The following is a 21,523-nucleotide window of genomic DNA, read 5'->3' on the forward strand; positions in this document are numbered from 1 at the left end:
AAATCCACAGGAATCAGTTTGAAGAGAGGCCAGATTGTGTGCCAGGTTGACCTCTCTCAGTCTAGCTATCTGCATCTCTCCTTTCAGAGTGCAGGCTCTCAGTAGCTTCACATTGCCTTGAGCCTCCTGTGCTGGGATTGGGGATTAAACCATGACAGGTCCAGATTGCAGAGTGACAGGCTTTAGCGTAGAGCTGTGTGAGGTTTAGCTCCTGGTGTGTGACAGAGCGCCAGGCGGATAAGGTCCTGATGGATAGCCAATCCCAGCCAAACAGTGGTGCACTGGGAAAATGTTCAAGAATGTTCTGGCACTCCTTCTCCTGCAGTTAAGATTTTACGTAGTGAGAATTTTATAGAGGATTTCTCATAGAAACATCACGCTCCTTTCATGAGGTTGTTTACAGAATGACTTGATCGCAGGTGAGGTGAGGGACAGGAGGAATGGGTGGATTTATTATAGGAGAGGGAGTAGGGGTGATTTAAACTAGTGCCTGTATCTAATGTACCGGTAAGCTACTTATGAGCACCATTTATTTCTCAGTGTTATTTAAACACTACTGAATGTGGCTCCCTAATCCCTAATCTCTAATGCATGCTGTGAATACCTGATAATGTGAGTCTAACGGGTCAATCTATTTAGCACTGATTTGTCTACTTATCTCCAGCCAGCTGAGGTGAATCCTCATGTTGGAGTTTAAGGTGTGTTTAAAACATTTCTGGGTTACCTTAACGTCCACTTTGGCTTTTGTGTGAACCCGAGACACCTTTTAAGTAGCTTGATTCAATATTTAGATATTTGACATCAGACATCTTCCTATATAAACCCATTGGAGCTGCAAGGCCCTTTGTAACTTCAAACTCCAGTTTACCATGTTAGATTCACTGATCCTATGTGACTGATAGTGTCTTTCTAATCTAATGTGTGACTCGTGAGGCTGCTTATTTCAATCCAAATATCTAAATAGTGAATCAAGCAATTTAAAAACTGTCAGAGTAGACGTTAAAATGACACCAGAGGTGTTTTAAAGTTAATTAGCTATTTTAAAATTCAAATGAATATTGGTCTTGACTTGAAAAATATCATTGATTACAGCAGCTTGCGCTCTAATCCTCTCTTTACCCCTGTCTCATCCTAATCACGTTAGAGATTAGTCCACGCATCTAATTGTTTGAAAACAAGAACCGTTAAAGTGGACTCCAGATAAAAACAAAATGGGTCACTCATAGTTGGGGGCATTCAGAACCTATATACATTGTTGTTAGTGGGAATGAAAACATAGGCGCCCAACCGGAAGAGGATGATCGGGCCTAAGGCGGAGCAAACGGGCAAGATCCTGCTATCCACATTCTGTTTAGCGCCACCCTCAGAGGCTAATTCAAAGGAGCACGTAACTTTGGGAAAGTGTCATAGTAGCTTGTTTACAACTGAAACAGACTTCCTGTGCAACTTCCTCTTCAAAATAAGAGCCAGATGTAATGATTAGTCAACACTAGTTTTATTTCTAAGTCTACTTACAGGACATTAACATCACATTTGAGTTCCTTTTGAATGCCTGTCAGATTTCTCTACATAACTGTCTCAGCTGTTGGTGCGCAAATGCGCCTTGCATGCCTTTAAATCTATGCGCAGAAAACATTTTGACGACGTATGCGCACTGGCGCATCGGTTGTGTGCCCCCCTGATTATTAATAACATCTAAACATGTAACATGTAAACACAACATGAACATAGTACTCTTATTATGCATATCGCATTCTCGCTGAGAAATATCTTCGAGTTAAAAAATTAGGGTTTCTTCCTGGAGGCTGAACCCTTGACAGTCAAACGGGCCAATGAAATAAACAGTAATATAGTGACATCACACTATCAGCCCCTCACCTAACCCCTCCCCCTTTATCATACAACTACAGCTGTGGGTGCGGCTTCAGTTCAGGTGGATCACCACCCATCACCACCCACCAGGCAAACCAGGCATACTTAATGAACTGGTGGGCGTGTCCACATAAAAAAAAGTGGACTTTCTTTATATGATGTTTTCCTGTTTTTTAGAAGCGTATATTTGCACGTCTCTAAATGTTCTGATGAATTGAAAATGGTGGACCCTGTTGTAAACAAGTGTTAATGCTTTATCATGGTTCATCCCCAAGTAAGTTTTTGTTTCGTTTGAAATGTACCCATTCTACATACTGTGAAATAAAAATGTCAATCAATCGATCAATCAATCAATCAATCAATCAATCCATCCATCCACCCATCCATCCATCTTCAACCACTTATCCGTAGTCGGGTCGCGGGGGCAACAGCTCCACCAGAGTGCTCCAGACTTTCCTCTCCAGAGCAACATTAGTGACTTCCTCCTGGGGGATCCCGAGACGTTCCAAGGCCAGTGAGTCAATGTGTTTCCTCCAACTGCGCCTTGGTCTGCCCCGGGGTCTCCTCCCAGTGGGACGTGCGTCGAGGACCTCCCTAGGGAGACGCCCGAGAGGCATCCTAACCAGATGCCCAAACCACCTCAGCTGGCTCCTTTCCAGGCGAAGGAGCAGCGGTTCTACTCTGAGTCTCTCTCGTGTGACTGAACTTCTCACCCTATCTCTAAGGGAGATGCCAGCCACCCGTCGAAGAAAACTCATTTCGGCTGCTTGTATTCGCGACCTTGTTCTTTCGGTCATGACCCACACTTCATGACCATAGGTGAGAGTAGGAACGAAGATTGCTCGGTAGAGCTTTGCCTTCTGGCTCAACTCTCTTTTCGTCACAACAGTGAGGTACAGCCACTGCAATACCGCCCCTTCCGCTCCGCTCCGATGACACCACATGGATCAATCAATCCATGTGGTTTTAATGTGGTATAGATAGCCAAGTCTCCACTGCAATGTCTCCTCTATGGCAAGAACACACACATGCCCCCACACTGATACATACAGGAGGCATTCTGGGTATTCACTGAGCTATACACATGCAATTGTAGTTATTGTACCTGATAGCCTTCCATCTAGTTCGGTGGGATCAGACTCAGAGTGTAGTATCTCTGGACAGAAGTCTTCACACTGCTGGGAGAGACAAAATATGCATTAGAGATTAAAATAAATCCCCTCAATTGTTAACTGACTCAAAGGTTTCCTCATCAACAACCCCTCAGAGATAAAACATAATTTACTGGACAAATATTGATTCCTTACAGGCACATCGTCTCGCTCTGTCAGGTCTTCGGTTTCCGTGGAAGGTGCTTCCGGGATGGACGGAGAATCAGCATCATCCGTAGAACTAGGGAAGAAAATGTATAAATACAATTATTCTCAATGCTCTCATGGGCCTTTGGCATATCCGGTCGACTGATGTTTGGTTAATCACGTGAACCCTAGCATCACTGTTCTGGTTCTGATGTTTGGTTAACCATGTGAATCCTAGCATCACTGTTCTGGTGGCAAACATTCTGGTTAACCATGTGAACCCTAGCATCACTGTTCTGGGGGCAAACATTCTGGTTAACCACGTGAACCCTAGCATCACTGTTCTGGGGGCAAACATTCTGGTTAACCACGTGAACCCTAGCATCACTGTTCTGGGGGCAAACATTCTGCGCCAAACTGCAGATCTACGAGCTCTCAATGCATCACAAAGGGACCAAGTGTTGACCCCTGGGGCACTCTGGTCAGCGAAGCATATAAGTAGGGTTTAAGTGTTTAATACGGTACGTAAGGAATGATGGAATTTACACCTGCATCACCTTGTTGGGGTTATTTTGTAATGATTACCTGCTACTGTGCATTATGTTGCCTACAGTATAGCGGTCCAGTAATGTGTTTTGGTAAGGCGGAAGGAGGACGTTCGGATCTTCCTGGTTCCCTCAACAAAAAGCCTATTGGATTTTTGCAAGCTGAGTCCCTACGGACTGAGCTACTATATATTAGAAGCTTCACAAGCATCCGCTAGCAAAATAGTGATTCTACAACTCAAACTACATCCCTAGCAACATAATCACTGTAGCAGAACAATGGTCTGTTATTCAGGATTGCACAATTACTGTCAAGATTATTTGTTATTTATCAATTCACTTTATTGAACTAGCACTACCCTCGACGACCTTAGGCGTATGCAAAGGCCAAACTTATGTAATTTAGATTGCATTTTATGTAGACATACCACTCTATAGTGTATACTCATTTCTTTGTACAGATATTCTACTGTTAGATGGATGTTAGGTTCTTAGCTTGCTTATGATCCTTGTCCTTGATGGCTATTTCTATACGTATGTATGTATTTATTACATTTATTAAAAGTAAAACTCATGGACCGAGCAGATACTCAGTTTGCGGACGTATCTTTCTTCTTACCTTGCCATGTATACGTATTACCATGTGTTGTTCTTGCTTACTGTAATTCGCTCTGGATTAATAGCATCTGATAAATGCCTAAATTGTATATCGTTTCCTTTGGCATTGTTATTATGATTTGGGGCAGGGGGGTCACATTAAAACAATATGACACTTGGACTGGTTTTCAGTAATGTGTTCCATTTCCATGCCTACAACTAATACCTTTCTGTGTACAATTTACAATGAGTTCAACTTGCAATCTGTGAGTGAAAAACATAGCAACTTTCGTTTAAAAAAATAAGACTTACGGATACTCCAAGGAGAGTTCAAGGTTATCAAAATCCCGGAAGATCTCACTGTAGCGCTTAGTTTCAGATTTACGTGGGGCCTTCTTCACATCTGGAATGGGAAATGAGCAATGTATTACTCAATTTCAGCTGTTATAAAGTCTTACCATTTCATACAGTATACAAAAAGGAACCTTTAAGAAGTTCTTAGTGTCAAATGAGACATGCGCACGTGCTTTCTCGCACGCACACAGCACGTACGCACGCACACACGCACGCACGCACGCACGCACGCACGCACGCACGCACACACACACACACACACACACACACACACACACACACACTGACACACACACACACACACACACACACACACACACACACACACACACACACACACACACACACACACACACACACTTCTTTAAACAGAACCTTGCAAACTTAATGTTGCTGTAACTGTGAGACTGTAAAAGTTTTGTGAGGATATAAAAAGATCTTTGATCTTATGTGTGTTTAAGTGCCTTTGTAAAAAGAAACAATATAGCTGTGAACACTACTTGTAACTTGTAAAATATGTAAAACTAACAGTTTTATTTTTGTTTCAAAACAGTCAAATAAGCCTGTTTTGTAGCTAACCAGACAGAAAGAACATAATGTGAAAGGCATTGCTACTAAAATAAAGGGAGAATTAAGAGTAATATTATGTTACTTCATTCAGAGATATCTGATTGTATACATTTTATCTGGTTGGAAAATAAATATATATACAACCTTTGTCTGAAAGTTGACATTAACTATGGTGCATTTCATTAACCAAAACCTCTACTATCTTCAGTTTAAATGTATGTTTCACGTGTGAACATGTAAATGAGTTCTTTCTCACTCTCTGAGGCTGTCTCCATTTAGGTCAACCACATCCTGCTTGCAATCTGTATCATGCTCTGTTGTACAGAAACTCCTTGTTTTTCATAACAACAGTGTACCAGTCATATATATACATATATACATTAGTGACCTTTAAGAGACAGATATATATGCTGCACCGGCAGAAAATTGACTTGAGAGTATAATGCAGTGCCAAAATAAAAACACACGTGAGGCTTTTCTATCATACAAATATATTGCTATATCCTAACACACAAAACGTCATGCCGTTTTCAGTTAATTCTTCGTTTTTCATCATGTGTAAAGACAGCCATGTTCGGTTACACGTAAATACAGAAGTAGCACAGAGAACAACAGTGTAAGAACGGCCACTGCCTGCTGTGTCAAAATGGAGAAAAGAGTTCAGGAAGTTCATCGATCCTGCACCGACTAGAGAGGATGTAGAACCAAACCACAAACAGTAAACACCCTGGCAAGCACATGCACGCACAAAGACAAAAACAGGCACGCACACTCACACAAATTTGCACGAATACACACAACGTGCATGTCAGAAGGTTGCCTGAGTCATGTCAGCAGACCCCCAACAAGTTAACAACAGTGGCAGTTTAGAGTAATTTATTGGCCAAATACTGAATCTGACTTATAAAATGTATAAAAGAGTTACTTATAGTCTTTTATATTTGTTGATGAATTGAATACACAGGACCACAATGGAAACAAGTCCCCAGGACTTTTTTTGTGTTATCCTTTTAGCCCAAATGTATGTGCTGTTTGCATTTCTGTCTAATAAAGTATTCAATCAATCAAGGATGTCAAATCTCTCATATAAAACAAAATTAACCATGAGGCCTGTGAAAGGTACCAACACTTCAAATATTTCCTACCAAATGATGTCACTCGGTTTTTGTTCTCACCTGTGGCTTCGGATGCGTCCTTGTCAGGGGTCTCTTCCATGTCCACAGTGTGACGGCACCGCAAGGGGCCCTAACAACACTACTCTGCCCTCATCTGCCCCGAAGGTCGTTGTACCACCACACACATGAAGAAACATGAGCCTGAGAGCACAAGTATTATCTGTATTGATGCATGTGACCGTACAGATACACACTTGACGATAAATGACGGGTGGATAGCCCTTTGTCAGCAAGCCCTTCTTGTTCTCAAATTGATCTTCCTCTCTAGAGAGGAGGGGGAGGTTGGCCAATATGGTTTCACCACCATGAGAAGAGGAAGTGTGCATTAGTGTCGCCGTCATGTAGAGTAGACCACACCTACAGTAGTGTGTCACACACCAAACATACAGAGTGAGGTGGAGTGTTGATGTTGCCATCTTTTGGTAAAACATAAAAACTCTTAGTTGATGGATATTGTTATAACGCACACAATCTGGATAGTGTATGTCTTGTCTTGTCTTGTCTTGTCTTGTCTTGTCTTGTCTTGTCTTGTCTTGTCTTGTCTTGTCTTGTATTGTATTGTATTGTATTGTATTGTATTGTATGCTGCAGGGCGGGTCTTTGGGGTCCAAGACAAATTTCTCCCTCGGGAGACAAAATAAAGAAACCTTGAACCTTAAACCTTGTCCCAGTTATCCCATTTGTGTGAGTAGATGAGAAATAGATGAGATAGATGAGAAATAGATGAGAAATTAGGGGAATGTTACGTATATGAGAGAGTGATAGGGCATCATGCACAGGTGCCGGCAGTGGTGGGAAAAGTATTTTCAAGTATCAATGTTGCAATGTAGAAAGTATTGGTAATAGGTATCAAAATGTACTTATTGCACCAACAATATAGTACTCATTATACAGAATGTCCCATTTCACAAGTTTTTAAATGTAGGTCTATAAGATGTATACAAATCCTTTTTTCCAGATTGGAAAATTGTAGATTTGCTATTTTCAAATTTGCTATTTTCAAATGGCCAAAATATGTATAGGCTATAAGGCTGAAGTGGTTAATGTTGTGGTTATTGTTAAAGTTTTGTAATAATAATCAAAATCAAAAGTAACCATTGTAGCAAAAGTTTGCCTCTGAGATGTAGTGGAGTAAAAGTATTGAAAATTGGAAATACCTACAGTAAAGTAAAAAATACCTCAGTAGTCAGTACAATACTTGAGTAGATACATACTTATGGTAGACTGTAGCCTAGAGAGACCACTGAATGCAGGACAAATGAAGATCGTCATATAAAGCATATATCAGTAAGTTGGGTGAATGTGACACACGCACCCAAATCTAGTTACCTGGTTTGTGGATGGATGTGGGAAGACATTTTTAATATCAACTGCCTCATGCACTGTCTTGAGTTTATTTGGATTTTTAGAAATATAGCCTACATTTCTTTATCTTTAGGTGACATTAAGTGTCAGTTGATACTAGGCTACTAGCCTGAGAGAGGTTGTTTTGAACTGTTGACTTGACACTAGAAACTGAAAGAGGTTATAGGTTTTGAAGTGTTGTTGACAACTTGACACTCTTAAACCTGATCCGGTGTTAACGGTGCCGGAGATTAGCTGGTAACAGACGGACGGAAGGACGTACGGACACACACACGGACACACACGGACAGAGTGCAAAACATACTCTCTCCCCATGCCTTCGGCCTGGTGGAGACAATAATGTCTGTCCTTGTACTGTATTAAAATCGTGGGATAAGTTGGTTTGGTTATAGCTCCGTTTGGAACCTCTATTTGTTCCAAACGGAGATATAGTTTAGTTACTGTATTATGAACCCATAACACAAAACGGCGACTCCTAGATGATCACCCCGATGCAGCCTGACTCTGAGCCAATACAACTACCGTAGTTTATCTGAATGGTCCTGGACAAGCACTAGGCCTACTAGCCCTGATCCAGTGCGTCAGCGAGTCTCTCACCGACACCCTGGGGCTACTAGGCTACTTACCGTGACCATCGGTAAAAACTTTTGAACCATTGGAAAGGTTTGCAGTCCTCGGCTCAGACCTCCGTCACCGTGAAGTTGGCACCCCATATGACGAAAAGATAAATAAAACAAAGCCATGAATATCCAGACTCTAGAGCACTGTGGGCATGGAACAAAGGGGGGTGGAACGCCTTTGAAAATGGACCTGTTGTCTAGTGTGAAACTAACCTTGTGCACAAGTTTAAATTACCCCCGCCAAAAAAAAATGCTTTGGAAAATGGTTGGGGGGAAAAAATATAGGCTTTAGGCTATATGATTTGAACATGCATGATTAGAAAATGCATGATAGCCTACTATTTCTTGTTTATCCCCCAAAAAATACTAGATTTGTAGCATTTGAAGAAATATTGGGGCTTAAATGCAATTTATCATTTATGAATATAAAATGCAAAAAAAATGTTGGAACCATGGTTGACATGGTCTGGTCAAATGCATGCTCAATTGCTCATGGCTTTCAAAGTCACCGCCACCACATCTAAGCATCCATGTCTAAACAGCCGTTTTACATTATGTCCAGTGCCATGACATGACCCCATAATAAGTTAATAAAATTACCTTAAGGTGAGGTCATTTTAATCACAAAATCAAAACGTTTTAAACAAAATATTTTATTTTGGTTTGAAGGCACAGTTCATCACATTTTTGCATAAGACATCCATGAGTCAAAACCTTCATGCTAGTAGAGAGGCATCAGCAGCCCATTAAAATGATCTTCCTAGGAGGTCCAGGAGAAAACCCTCAAAACTCAGGCACAATAAATAACTGAACCATGATGCTTATACATCTGTACGTTTTGTGGAAGCCTTTTATCTTGTGGCACACATTCAGAATTTAGATTCAACCCACTTACAAAAGACAGAGAGGAGGCGAGCCTGTCAGCTTGGATGTGGCTCAGAGGGCTCTTTTATAGAAACCTAATTGCCATTTAAAATTACACACCTCCCATACCAGAAAGTGAGGCGTTAACAGCGGTTTGTCTCGCCCATAACTGTTGGGGCAACTGGTTGCAGCCGGCCTGGGTCTGAAACCTAACCAAAAGCAGCAGGAGGCGATTCACAAATCAAACACTGTATTGCTACAGTAGCACTGTAAATCAGTAATTTAGGGGTTGACAAGTTAAACAACTAAGCTGTGTGCCTCTTTTGATTTGTACAGCAGTTTTTCAAAAAGCTGAAAGCTCGTATTCGTTTGTGTTAGCTAATAGTTACAGAAAAGACAACCGATTTCAGGTTTAGAGAAACAAAACAATAATGCAAAATATGAAGCAAAAGCGGCATGCAGATGTTCCTCCTCTCTCCACAATGGACTAATCAAAATGATATTTAAAAACGTGTAAATTGTATACGTACACAAAATGTTAATGCATATTCTTCAATATTCTTGTTGGTAGCACCATTGTTAGCTGTTCGTGTGACAATCAAATGCATTACAAAAGTAACTAAAATATACAGGAGGTTCCATTCTGTATGACAGACAGCTACGGGTACTGCAAATGCCATTCTAAATGGCAAGTCTAGTTCCATCATGAAATTAAATGTAAAAAGTGGACAAAACAGAAAACACATAACTCATCCCTTTTAAACCCTATACACTTAGTTGACCAGGGTCCCCTAGGGCTCTATCCTTGGCCCCTTTTCCCCCCCCCCCCCCCCCTTGACACCAAATCTCTTCGCTGAATATAGTCAATCTACAAGATCACATGGTGTCACATTGTGAGCTTGTAGATCTGTTATTTGTGCCCCAGCATAGGGATGCTAGGGCTCATGTGGTTAACATCACATCTGATGGGGGGGGGGGGGGGGGGGGGGGGAGATAATCTCCATTGGATACCACCACACTTACACATCCCTGCAATGATGCACACTGGGATACTTAAATGTGGAAATAAACATAAAAGCTTGTTTGGGAGTGGTTCGGCTACATTCTTCTGAATCTTCATGAGGCCCCCACCCAGTCCCCCTCATAGCTCGTCTCGCGTTGTGCTGTCCCAAGGAGACTGCAGGACATCCGTGTTCTGCGCCTCTGTGCTTATCTCAGCTTGCTCGTGGGTCTTGCCCGAGCGGCCTCTGTCCCAGTCTGTACGGACCTCCTCGTTATCCCACACGGTGGAGGTCTCGGTGTCGCTGATGTAGCCGTTATCGCCGGTGTAGTGGGTGGGGAACACTAGCAGGGGCTCCGCTGAAAACGCCTTGAGGTCCCGCGATTCAAACTGTTCCATATAATCAGACCTGTGGGAAGAAATGGAAATAAGTTGTAACTCAAGATAAACCTGTACACACAAACCTATTGTTTCTAACAGTTTAGGTACAAATACAGTAACTTACACAGGGTGTTTATTGAACATAATGGGAAGAAACTCATCTACTGGCAGCACCCTCTTTAGTGGCTCTGCTCTCAAGAGCTTCTCAGCTCCTTGTAATGATATCATATAACCAAGTGTCCAGTAGGAGTAGTCGGCCTCCACCAAGTTGTGAATGTTAGGTACGGCTTTCTCTGGGTGATCGATCTGCATTCTTTTCCGTCCAATATAACTGGAATAAAGAAACGAAAAATGAAAAACAAGTATGCATTTGTATAAAACAACAGTAAATACGGTTACACTGACATTATTAGTGATGCCTTATTTGGTTAGTTACTCTCTTACATGAGGTCCCAGTCCAGCCCCTCACTCTCCACCTCTCTCATCAGGTTCTCCAGTCGACGCTTGAAGAAGACCTCAAAGCGCAAATCATCCTCGATCACCAGGGAGGTGTGCAGGCCCCGCTCTACGACCTAAGGCCAGACACAGATTACTGAGTGGATCAAGCAGCCAGCAGCAGGTTCACAGCGTTTCTGTTCTATTTATTGATATTACACCTAAGCCTCTAGCTTTATATGTGGCTGACCTCCTTCCAGATGTTGTAGTGGGACAGAAAGCAGCCCAGCTCTCCTTTAGTCAATGGGCGGCCATGGTACGGATCACTGTAGCCAGGGAGCATATGGATGCCCATCGAGTTAACCTCACTGATGTTCATTGCTCTGAAGCAGAAAAAGAGAACACAAGTGAATTAAGGTAATGAGATTGTGGCGGTGGTGCTTTTTGATGTCATCTGCAAGCATAGTCCAGTGCAGCAGTGAACACCTGTACATGTATTGCTTCTTTCATATGGTTCTTCTCTCTTTCTCTCTCAAAGACTGAGATGAATATCTATAAGCACGCAGACACACTTGACTCCACAGTGGGCCTCCAAAGGGAGGTGGAGCACTGGTTTTGTGTAACTCCCCAACTGCATAAAGAATAATCTTACATGCCCAACTTTTTATATCACGTGAAAACAATGGAGTTGAGCCGACAGTGAGTCATGACTTTTTAAAATCACTTGAAAAACAATGCAGTTAAGCCAACAGCGAGTCCTTGAGGCTTCTGAGGTGCGCCTGAGTGTCCGCACTCAGCAGCTGATGGCCTTGTGCATTGACTAGCGTGCCGTCCCAAGTTAGCAAGCCGTGGTGGATGGAATAGTTCTTTAATTTTGGTCTTTTGTAGCTCTATTTTTAGTTATTTTGTATGATTGTGTTTCGCTCATCCCATTCCCATAACTGTTCACAGACATTAAGTTTACATTTTGATTGATCAATTACATTTAACAGTTTGTATAGTGATTGAGAAGACTATGTGGTCTGACAAGTGTTACGTGGTCTCTTGTGTTTGCTAAAATGTGTGTCCCGTCATAAAAAACAACTGAGATATTAGCAGATCAGACATCATACATTAGTAAATTAAACTGCAAGCTTTTCTTTGACCAAACTAAACTTACTTTCCATCTACAGCTGCAATGACCTTACAGGCAATTTCCTGCTCATACAGTGTCCCCAGCATACGATCTCTGCGGTCTGCCCGCCTCTTCAAGTTTATCATGAACACCTGCACACAGGAAAATAAACAACCCAGTGAACGTAATGCCACATTTGCAACAGGAGAGGGAGCCATTTAGCACAGAAGCAGAGGAAGAGCCATTTTTGCAGCTACCATCTTCTCAACACTCAATACTCACCTCGTCAAAGCCCATTTTGTCTGGATTTTTTCTAGGGGCAGGTATGTATTTGGAGGGCATCAGTGGGGGGTTTCGCACTATACGGTGAGAGGGAAGATGGATGCAGAAATGGTAAGAATAATAACCAGAGCTTCATGCTTAAAAGCATACTTGAGGTATACACAAAAAGAATCCTCAGTATTCATTTAACTTGGAGTTACAAATGCATAAATTAACACTGAGGATTTCACTGTGTGTGTAGCAGAAGAAATAGAGAACTTAAAGCCAATGAAAAAGGGGAGCTCTAAGCAAACACCACGGCCTTAGAGAGGATGCATGCTACTCACCATTAACCTCTAGCAAAGAATGCAAGAAACTGTCAACTTCATCCTTCAGTGTGTTGTGGGATCGCAACGGCACAGGGAAGTTACCGAATGTCTCTTGGTTACACACAAACATTTGCACATCTGCAGAGTAAGCGAGGAAACAATTCAAAGGCATGGTAATTTAGTTTAGTTTGGGTGTCTGTTAATAGCATGGTGAGAGAGTAATGCTAGTCTGTAAATCCACCTGGAAAAGGGTGCGTCAAGAAGCTGTCATTTCGTTCTTTTTTATATCTTTATAATATATTTTTGAATTTCCATTTCTGCTAAGCAGCTAGATAGTCTTTGACTAATTTGCAATGGCAAAAAGTGTGGGGTGGGGGTAGTAGTGGGACATACAGATTGTTAGGAGGAATCATTTCATAATTGTAATGTCTGACAGAATTATGTTTAAGCTGCCACCTGAAACAAATTTTAACAAATAAAATATGACTTGAACAACTCTGTATGGTAGTCTATGTATACAATATAACTAGCAATATACTAGTATAGCAGTACTAGCATAACTCTGCAGTAGTCTCCTGATATATCCTCCCTGGGAGTGCCTCTTGAGTAGTAGAAATGTGTGTCACATGTGGGAGTCCTGGGTTTGAATCCCAGGTAGGTAGGACATGTAAAAGTTATGGATTGTTGATTGTTGCTCTAAGAGTGAGGAAAGATAAAAATGCAATACCTGCCATGCGAGCAGAGAAGGCAAACACAATGATATCATCAAAGGCCCAGGTGTATTCTGGGTGTGGAGGGTGGAAGGCCAGCTCCCTAGATGCCTCCTTTCTGAGATCTATCAAGAAGGTGGAGTGCACCATGGGTACTGCAAAACATCCCCTCCGCACCTGCTTCCTGATGGGTATGTAGGCAGGGGTGCGTTTATAGTAACCCTAAAAAAAGAAGAGACGATTCACAGTTCGGTTGATTTATGGTTGAGTTGGGATTTGAAGGCATTCATTAAGTCACTGAGCTCTTTCCAACGCTTAACACAAATAAACATGCACGCAGCCACATTTTACCTGGGCTGTCATGCCACACCAGAAGTTGGAATACGCAGCACGGGAGTCCAGCATCGGAGCTACAATGGTCTTATTTTCATCAATGAGCCTCCACAGGACGTTGGTATTGGTGAGAAGGTTATCACAGTCCACTGCCTAAAATACGTTCAGAAAAAGGAAAATAATTTTTAAAACATTCTTTTAAACTGAACTGTGAGAAAGAGTTGTGAAAAGGCACAAATCAACTTCATTCCATTCTGAATAAATGATAATCACTGACAATCGCACAACAAACAAAGTCTTGTTTATCTACTTTCCACTGTTTAAGTGAGACTGTCAACATATCCAAATATAGCAGGATAATTCCTACAGCAAAATTATTGCTGTCCTGGATTCTGCCACCTAATTACACGGTGCCGATCCTAGACAATGTGGGCTGGAGCACGCAGCTCCTGTGTTTTAAAATATGATTCACGTTCAGGGCTCAGGCAGACTTTGCAGAATCATAAGAACTGGTGTAAACTAGTTGGATTACGCAAGGTTTGACGAGAACAGAAGAACCTGGTCACATTCTAACACTATTTTTTATAAGAGCTGCTTGATTGGGCACTGTAGCATGAAACATCACACTCATTATACAAGTTAGTAATGGAAAATATAGAAATGTATTTTAAAGGAGTTCCAGCAAAATGCCTGAGGTTTTTAATGTGAACACAGTCACAATTATTACATAATCGCCTGATCACAATTATTTGAGATAATCACAATTATTTTGCATAATTGCCATGTTGATACAATTCCAAACATCAAAAAGTATATAGTGGAAATAGCCAATCAGCTATTTCAGGATCTGCGACTTGTACAACGCATTTAACATTTTCTTTAGAACATAAAATAAGTCATTTTTGTATAAAATAATGTAATTATAATGTATAATTGAAAGAAATTAAATCTTTAATCACAATTAATTATTACTTTTTTAATGAATCGTCAAGTAAGGTGGTTTTTACAGTGTTCATAAGAAACGGCAAAATAAAGTATCGTTTGCTGGTGTCCGTTTAGACGAGAAGGGTGTTTTCAGGAGGTGAAAACGCAACAAAGTGAAACCACCTCCCAGAGTGGAAATCTTTGAGAACGCCGTTTTATCCCTTCTCCGTGTAAACAGGCAAAACGGTGAATCCGCAAAACGTATGACATCATGGCTCACGTTGGCTCGCAGCGCATATATTATTACATTGATGCAGAGCCATATAATTATGATATAATGGAGTTCCTGAACAAGCCTCCCTCCTCGCCTACAAAGCGCTGCTCATCAGCGATGGTGAATGTAAAACCATGATAAATGCCTTAATTGTGATAGGTGGCAGCCGCGGCAGCAGCGTTTATGTAGCCTAATGTATTATAAAATATATAACCATCCCGTGGCGCGCTCTGCCTGCATGCTCTGGGCTGTCTGTCAGCCTGTCTGTCTGTCACCTCGATGCGTTTTAGAAAGCAGACAGCGAGCGACGGCCACAACCACGTTGTGTTCTGATTTGTTATAGATTTGTAATGTTCTATTATTTTCTATACTAACTATTCTCAAACACATTTCCCAATGGAAATGGAGAAATATACGGTATTGTTTACTGTCGTGTCTCTTTAGTTTCTAGAGAGACTAAATGGTCACAGATCAATATTATTAAAATTATTTTTTTTAACATCCAATATTCAGCTATAAAGTAACATTAATGTTGAATAGCAAAACCCCGATAGGGTTGCGTGAAGGGGGAGCTGGCTCTTCTTCTTGTACGTAACGTGGGTGACTGGTCTATTTGGCAGCCCGTTACCGCCACCTAGCGATATTATAGCGTTTTCATAAAGTGTGCGTTCTCGTGTAAAGGGTCAATAAAAAATGAGAACGCAACGGGACTTTGCCGTTTTATCTGGAGATGGTCGCCGTGTAAAAGTAGTCTAAGATGTCATGATCGTGACAACCCCTACACACATATTACAGAGACTCACTAGGAAGTAGTCAGCCCACATCCCACGGGCCGACTCCAGTGCTGCTTGCCGAAGCTTCATCACATGTGCGTACCGGAGGTTTGTCCATTGCTTGGGGCTTTCCTCATCCTCGTATACTCTGGAAAGGACATAAAATCAGGAACAGAGGATCAACTCCGTGAGTCCAGAGGGAAGAAAAGGTCAACTCTTGGAAACACTACACAGCAAAATGTGTACACAGTAAGATCCTCAGTGTCAATTCAACCCTGAAGATGTATGGGTCCTTTTACGAATCAAGAGGGTTTATTTATTTCTCACTACTCACTAGTACTACTCATGCAGGTACAAACAGCGGAAGGCTAGTGTGGCAAGAAGCAAGACTGTGCCAACCGCATGCAACACTACACAACAATATTGATTGATATGAAAGTTTAAAAAAAAATATATATATATATATATATATATATATAATATAATATAATGCAATTACAATACTAATAAGGAATGAGGATGGATCCTGGTAGATGGATTTACATTTGTACACTCTTCTGAGTTAAATGAACAGTGAAGATTTTAGCGTTTCCGGTAACTGACCTGGGTTCCTCTTGTGGTCTCCACTCCACATAGTGGTATTCCTTCTGTACCTTGACGAGCCAGTCACGCAGGATGGCTGTGGTGTTGTCTTCATTGTGATCAGTCGCAACCCTGTCAACATACAGATCAATGAATCAACTCGCCGGTGTATAATTTTCAGTTCCGAATTTATGCAGGGTAGGCTGCCTTTCTTTGTCCTTAATTCAAGGTTTGTTGCCCGTCAGGCAGTCTCAATATAGAGGAACAGGAATGGAGAATTATCTCGCACAACCACAAAAGGTTTAAGGATGACTTCTTAGACAGTGCCGATGGATGTAAGCGGAAAGAAAATAGTAAAAAAGAACAACATTTTAAATCTAGTCTCTTTGTGGTTGTGTGAAATGAGAAACAGTCAATTTGGCCTTCATCAGGTGAGATGATTTAAGTGACCCGATGACACCTTGGCTTATCTACAGTAATTCTGTCAGATCATTTCATCAGAAGAAATGATTACAGTAATCCATGACATCTTATCTAGGTCTGTCAGACCTAGAAACATTCATCATGTGAAATGATTAGTGACCCATGATGACACCTTATCTATTCTAATTTCTAGTACAGTAGCTATGTCATGATTTCATCAGCTAAAATGATTAGTGACCTATGACCCCATATCTATGTCTGTCTGGGTCTGACAGATCTACATGTCGATAAGGGGTCATGTGTCAGTTGTAGATAAGGGGCTGTGGTTCACTGTAATTAATCATTTAATCTGATGAATTGTGTTTTGTGATGCATTTTGTACAGGAAAACATTTCAGGGCTGTGGACTTTTTAGTCCTGTCACTACCACTGCCAGCCCCTACTAGTCGGTCTGGTCTAACCTAGCCTCCATGTTGGTGGGCAGGGACTTTACCCCTGCGCTACCTGAACGCTCCTAACACAAGATTTCTGTTTAGCACAGCACTGGTAACCTGATAAATATGAGAAAGTTGGAAACATTATACTACTGCTTATACAACAACAGTCCAGTGTTCCTGTTTTACAAGCGCATTGTCCACAGCTGTGGGAACAAAACGAATCACACCAAAACCAAGCACTATGACCAGATTAAATTACTTTAAAGAATAGCGAGTACTTCCTAGAAGCAAACCGTAGTATTCGAGAAGTGAAACTGCTAGATCATCTGTAATATTAGCCGAGAACAATAAGAACTGGTGCAAGTAAGTGACACAAGCAATGCATGTGGTGTGTGCACGCATACAAATGTGCTAGGAGCACGCTGATTTAATCCTGCAGATGTTTTACATCAAGCCACATGTTGAGCCCTGTGTCATTCCATAAGACTGGCTCATGTTGAAACACGACAACACCATAGGCTTTTCACTCTCGAGCCATTAGTGAGACAGACTATAGACTCTGGTCTAGAGGCACACCTGTATTGATGTTATCTACGAGCTTGTAGATCTGCAATTTTTTTAAACTAGATCTTCGGGCACCGGCCTACTCAGGGACCACGCAAGTCTGGAACAATGCAACTTGGGAATGCATGCGCTGACAACAGGTATTGCATGTGTGGATCTCACATATACAATACCTGTCAGTGTACTCACTGTCCCCCATGAACCCAATGCAGTACCCGTTACCACAGTTATGATGCAAATTGGGAAAGCTGCAAGTTGGGAACACATGCCCCATCCGTTTATGCAATTATCAATACCCAGTGACGTTACCCACTAACATACAACCAAAGAACGGATCAACTACTATAAATATGGTGTCGTGTTGATGAGTCATGACATACATGGGCATATGTGAAATAAAACAGATATTACCCACATAAAAAAAAAACACAGGAAAGTGTTTGTCTCCCAAATACCATTAAAATAAGATCTGGTTGCAAAAGAGGTGAAGTGTCCCTTTAAAGTGTGTCAAAAAGAGTTTGGTATTTCATATGGTAATTGAGTGTGCATAAAGTACTGATATAGTCACTTCATTAAAACAATAATGTGTGGTTGTCACAAAATTAAAAAAAAGAGGCTGAAAAAACAATCAAAAGACACGCACATCCAAAACCGTCTAGGCTGGGTGCTGGATCAAAAATAGTGACAATTTAAGAATAAAAATAATCTGCAGTTCCGCACACCAATTAATGCTACCAAACATATGTTTACTTAAGCGTATATATGTAAACATGCGTTTGGGAGCATTAATTGGTGTGTGGACTCTTTTTGGTGGTCACAAAATCCCACGCCACACCTGGACTTGTCTCTGGACTCATCTATCCAGAAACACTGGATAGTACAACTAGCTACACAACAGATTCCACACACGCCAACAGCTGCAGAGTAGAGTTTGTAGTTTCTGTGGCATACAGCCAAGTACAGCTCTCTCCACTGATGTCACATGGTCCTGTAAGAACACTGCAGCTCCATGCTAAACCAGATCCTCTCTCTGCTGTCCAATCTTCAAAGACATCAAACCTCTGGATTCAAGTGAGGCTCTCCACCCAGTAGAAAGAAAATCTCATGCTCAACATACTTGTCGAAGCACAGATTTAGACCTAGTCACTTCAACTACCATCAAACGGTGGTATGATGGCATCTTGCTCACATTCAGTCTAGACATGAGTCTATTTGTCTATTTGCTGACACCATCGTGCCACAACCAAACTAAGGAAGCACTTGTTGGCACTTAAGTTGGCATGCATGCCTTCATTGATTGTTTGTTTGTCTAATTGTGTAAATGTTAATGTTTATGTTATAGTTCATTGTACAACAGTGTCAGGTAGTGTGTTGCACGCTTGTAAGATCTGCTATTTTTCTAAATTATTTATAATTTAATTTATTTAGCATTATCTATAAGTTTGCAACTGTTGCATGCCCCAAAGGCCACATTAATGTACATTGTTTATAACAATGAACAACTGTTGGACACTTTACCACATGCAGCTGCATGCATGTGTTTATGGAAGTCTAAACAAAACGGCTGTCCAGCCTGTCCCCTGACACAAATGTGCTCAACATTTTTACCCTCTACAACAAAAGGAGCAACTTAAAAAAAATTAAGCCCTTGTTCAACCCCTTTCAAGGGATAGAACAAGAGGCTAAATAAGACATCAGATACAAATACCCTCAATAGACTGAAATCTGATCAAGTTGTAGAGAGAAGAACTTACAGCCGGTTTGTTTGAACACAGTGTTGGTCTGTCATGTGTGAAATCCCTCCCCTTTTAGCCCTATAGCAACTTTACTTTTGCCCGTCCTGGTAGACAGATGTTTATATAAGTATCCATTTACACATTCCATGCTTGTCCATGCTTAAAACTGGACTCTGATTACAGGAATTTAAACTCTTATAAAGCTGGTAGCATCACACAGACACTACAGAATAATCTTCTAAAAGACTCCCTTTTCAGTTTATCTTGTGCAGAAGAAGTTGCCCAAGGGGGGTGGAAAGGGTATTGTGGTGACAGACCTGGAAGATGGCCTCTGGCACACAGGTAATCTGTGTCAACACATTCTTCATCAGTAGACCAGCATTCTTGTTAGTAAATGTGAAGTAGAAGCTACTGTATAATCTCCTCAAAACTTTTTTAACACAATAAGTTAACCTAATATCCAACCACTCCAGAAGCGGTATCCATTCTGTAGGACAAGGACAAGTCCCACTAGTCTGCTGAGGGCCTGCATAATGTAACTGCATGTGTCAACATCCCAATCACTTGAATATTAATGCTCTCAGTCCACAGTTGGACCTCAATGTGGGGTCTGAGGACCCCCTGGGGCTGAGGTACCCAGTTAATTATTGATAATAAGGGCCCACCTGAGTGACAGGTCTGTAACTGTAGGTACAACAGAATTTTACAGTTTAGGTGACCATTATTATCCTCTCAAAGTGTGGTTAGGGTTAGGGTGCATATCAAACTGGGACCCTTGCATTTAAAAAGGCTGAGAAGAAAGAATCACTCCTCTAGTCTACACAGCATAACGCGAGAAGTCACAGCACGATCCAAGCTAAAGCAGAAAGTGCTAGATGGTAGTACACTTTTGGATGCATGTGTGGCAAACATCTCCAGGATAACGCGAGAGAAAAAGTAAAACCCCGCAGCAAAGATATTTCCTATTAGCACCAATCCTGGCTACAACCACAATGCCCATCCCCTCCCCATCCACGTATGCAGATGATGCATACATGTATGGCTACTGACTGAGTCAGGGGCCGAATGACCACAGCTGCTCATCACAAACTGCCTGTCCATAAACCCTGACATTACGTTGTGCATTCAACTTCATTTTGAGCATATAATTCTGATAATACAGAGTATAAGAGCATATTTAGTCCGTTTTGGGGTTTTAATTGCTCGGCCACGCATATTTTTGGAAAGTACAGTTGAGTTGACAACTTTTTGCATAGGCTACGTTTTATGTCGTTGCAGCAGCCCACTCATTTTGTATTAAGCAGACACGCACAGATTACTAAACATAACAACGCGCAATCGTATCCACGTGATTTCACCGGTAACTTCTTTATTAATAATAAAGTTACCAATAAGTAAAACCATTTACAGTATTTACCAGGAGCACTAGCTATATGCTAGCAGACAAATTCCAGTTTTTTCCCCCCACCTTTCAATTCACAACTTACCATATTGCTAGACGATCCTTGGGATAATTAAGGCGTTCGATGGTTCCAAGAAAATAAGGCAGGGAATGCTCAGCATTTCGGCATATGAGCGCAACGAACACCCTGGGCGCCAGGAGGGAAGATTCGGGGCTCCAGCGTTCCTCTGGAAAATACCCCCGAGCAGGACTGCAGAGCAGCAGCAGCGGCAGGATCAGGGCGCTGGACAGGAGGGGGACGAAGCGGTGCATTGCAGAGCAATAAATACAGCTAAAGTATGCCACGAACGAAGTCTGAAAGTCACTGGGTGCTACCAGTTATGTCTCACCTGGGATCATCACCCAATGACAACAATCCACACTATCTAACGTGACTGACTGACAATAAACTGTCTGAGAAGAAGATCCGTTTTAAAGGGGAGGGGGGTGTTCCGCTGAGATCTTAAAGGGGCTGGACTAGTGAGGATGATTTTGCTACAAATTAACACCTAAAGTTGGGGACAGGGTGTGGTTTATTTGCAGCAAA

The 21,523-nt window shown here is 41.6% G+C and overlaps 2 protein-coding genes across 2 annotated transcripts in view; both read right to left on the bottom strand.

Annotated features, from left to right (window-relative positions):
• Nucleotides 1-6,549, bottom strand: part of gmip (GEM interacting protein) — a 29,496-nt gene extending 22,947 nt beyond the window's left edge. Inside the window, exons 1-4 of the mRNA XM_079521226.1 lie at nt 6,412-6,549; nt 4,625-4,715; nt 3,180-3,264; nt 2,978-3,050 (exon numbers count right to left, since the gene is read on the bottom strand). Of these exons, the coding sequence (XP_079377352.1) occupies nt 2,978-3,050; nt 3,180-3,264; nt 4,625-4,715; nt 6,412-6,451 (289 nt within the window). The 5' untranslated portion in view covers nt 6,452-6,549. The remainder of the gene's footprint in view (nt 1-2,977; nt 3,051-3,179; nt 3,265-4,624; nt 4,716-6,411) is intronic.
• Nucleotides 6,550-9,035: 2,486 nt separating this feature from the next.
• On the bottom strand, nt 9,036-21,398 carry colgalt1a (collagen beta(1-O)galactosyltransferase 1a). Its single transcript, XM_079521228.1, has 12 exons — nt 21,023-21,398; nt 16,398-16,508; nt 15,825-15,942; nt 13,842-13,976; nt 13,508-13,712; nt 12,799-12,918; nt 12,473-12,549; nt 12,236-12,342; nt 11,327-11,459; nt 11,086-11,213; nt 10,766-10,972; nt 9,036-10,669 (listed from the first exon to the last, which is right to left on the bottom strand). Exons 1-12 carry the CDS (start codon nt 21,247-21,249, stop codon nt 10,402-10,404), a joined length of 1,836 nt encoding a protein of 611 aa, XP_079377354.1. The 5' UTR covers nt 21,250-21,398; the 3' UTR covers nt 9,036-10,401.
• Nucleotides 21,399-21,523: the final 125 nt, after the last annotated feature.

Source organism: Electrona antarctica (genome assembly GCF_951216825.1).
Source record: "Electrona antarctica genome assembly, chromosome: 14".
Lineage (NCBI taxonomy): Eukaryota > Metazoa > Chordata > Actinopteri > Myctophiformes > Myctophidae > Electrona > Electrona antarctica.

Coding starts and splice junctions, on each gene's coding strand:
- colgalt1a (XM_079521228.1), bottom strand. CDS start 21,249: ATGCACCGCTTCGTCCCCCTCCTGTCCAGCGCCCTGATCCTGCCGCTG. Junction 15,943..16,397: donor AGACCACAAGAGGAACCCAG/GTCAGTTACCGG, acceptor TGTCCTTTCCAG/AGTATACGAGGATGAGGAAA. Junction 13,977..15,824: donor TGTGGGCTGACTACTTCCTA/GTGAGTCTCTGT, acceptor AACGTATTTTAG/GCAGTGGACTGTGATAACCT.